Source organism: Octopus bimaculoides, chromosome 3, assembly GCF_001194135.2.
Source record: "Octopus bimaculoides isolate UCB-OBI-ISO-001 chromosome 3, ASM119413v2, whole genome shotgun sequence".
Classification (NCBI taxonomy): domain Eukaryota; kingdom Metazoa; phylum Mollusca; class Cephalopoda; order Octopoda; family Octopodidae; genus Octopus; species Octopus bimaculoides.
This window is the reverse complement of record NC_068983.1, coordinates 90,633,358-90,635,647: the sequence shown is the minus strand read 5'-3', so window position 1 is coordinate 90,635,647 and position 2,290 is coordinate 90,633,358. Positions and strand designations below refer to the sequence as shown.

Genomic DNA, 2,290 nt, shown 5'->3' with positions numbered 1-2,290 from the left:
CTACTAACTTGGTCACCTAGATAATGGAAGCTATCAACTACTTCTAGTTTTTCTCCCTGGAATGTAGCAAAAGTTGTTTTCTGCACATTTTCAGTGTTTATTGCTCCTGAACATCTGACACATACAAAAACTATCTTCCTAGTTAGCCTTCCTTTGATATTGCTACACCTCTTATGTGTCCATAGCTTACACTGGGTACATCTTATAGAGTTTCTACCTATGCCTTTTCTACATATCGAGCAGGGCCATCTACCTGTAGGGGTTTGTGTTTTGTCTACCTTCCTACTTATTAGGACTTTGGTTTTAGCTAGGTTGATTCTAAGGCCCTTTGATTCTAGTCCTTGCTTCAACACCTGAAACTGCTCTATTTCTGATAGTAACTCAGCAATTAGTGCAAGGTCATCAGCATAGAAGAGCTCCCAGGGGCATCTTGTCTTGTATTCCTCTGTTATTGCCTGGAGGACTATGTTAAATAGGAGGGGGCTGAGGACTGAACCTTGGTGGACCCCCTACCTCTACCCGGAATTCTTCGCTATACTCGTTGCCAACCCTCACCTTACTGACAGCGTCCCTGTACATGGCACGCACAGCTCTCACTAACCATTCATCTATCCCTAGTTTCCTCATTTACCACCAGATAAGGGAACAGGGGACCCTGTCAAAAGCTTTTTCCATGGCCATCCTATCTGCTTCAAATTTAACAAAAAATATGGAAATGTAGCATTGAGATAATCAAGCCTCTCCCAAAGAGTAAATTGTTATCATTGTTATTGTTTCAGAAGTATTTAGTTTCACATCTTACAGGAATCAATGTTGTCTTCCATTTCTCTGAGATCATTAAAGTAATAAAATAATTATAATAATACATTAGGGCCTATTAAATCAATAACTTTTTTGTCATGTGTCACTGTGAAAAATACTTATTTGCCTACATTGAAAATACCTTTTAGTTAAAAGCATGAACATCACATCTTACTTTTGTTATGCAAGGACAAACCTATGCAAAAAAAAATTCTAATTATAAGAATTTACTTTTGAAATTTCTCCTTCATGTCCTTCCAGTTTTGAACATAGAATGTGAGTGGTAGTGTTGTAAACACGAGCAGTGCCATCAGCAGAGGCAGTCAATAAATATTGACCAGCCAGGTCAAAGCCAACATCTAGAACTTCGTCCTTGTGACCACGGAACGTTCCAATACATTTTCCTGGAGAAAATAAAAAGAGGAAAAATATAGAACATTTATACACACACACATATCTGTCTGTCTATCTATCTATCTTTATCTATATATATAGAGAGAGAGGGGGAGAGAAAGACAAACAATAGCAGGCATGAAGAATGTATTGAGAGAGAAGTTAGGCATAAGAGGAATTAGATGCTGTGTGCAAGAGAGAAGAATGTACTGGTTTGGTCATGTGATGAAGATGGATGCCGTTAGCTTCATAAAAAAGTGCCGATCTCTCAAAGTAGATGGAATGTGTAGAGGTGGCCCAGGAAGACATGGGATGAAATAGTGAAGGACAACCACAAGACGCTGAATCTTTCATGAAAAATGACAAAGATCAAGATGCCTGGCACTCTGCTGTACTGAAGAAGATCCGTGCTCCACAGCAGAAATGATAAGGTTTGTCCCCCCACCCCTGGTGAAGAGGATTGACCTGCAAAGTCCTGTGCTGGTGCCACATAAAAGTACCCAGCACACTCTGTAAAGTGGTTGGCATTAAGAAGGGCATCCAGCTGTAGAGTTCATACCAAATCAGACTGGAGCCCGGTGCAGCTCTCTAGTTTGAACCATCCAAACTATTCCAGTATGGTCAAACCATCCAATCCGTGCCAGCATGGAAAATGGACATTAAATGGTGATGATGATATACATATATATATATATATATATATATATATATATATATATATATATATATACATACATACACACACACACATGAAATGCTGCATATACAATTTACATGATGTAATCAAATCTTACCTTTACAGCTGTTTCAAATGATTCAATGAATGGTTGATGCAACAATGCATATTATGAAAGCAGGTGCAATACTGAGCAATATTGCATGTATACATAAAATGAAAGCAAAATATCAACGAGTACAGATTTTGATATCTCTGTGCAGCAAAGTCATTGCATTCTCTTCAGCTGAAATTTAAGATACTGATCTCTCCTGGTAACTGTCTATATCACATTTAAACTAGCATTTTACCATCCATTATTTATATACATATATGCATATATATGTGTGTGTTTGTGTGTGTGTGTGTGTGTGTGTGTGT

General features: G+C 38.1%; 1 protein-coding gene across 2 annotated transcripts in view; it reads right to left on the bottom strand.

The window, feature by feature from the left end:
• Positions 1-2,290, bottom strand: part of LOC106881172 (dynein assembly factor with WDR repeat domains 1) — a 148,272-nt gene that overhangs the window by 23,005 nt on the left and 122,977 nt on the right. For both annotated transcript variants that reach the window (XM_052966314.1, XM_052966313.1), the window contains exon 11: positions 1,033-1,205. In XM_052966314.1, coding sequence (XP_052822274.1) covers positions 1,033-1,205 — 173 coding nt within the window. The remainder of the gene's footprint in view (positions 1-1,032; positions 1,206-2,290) is intronic.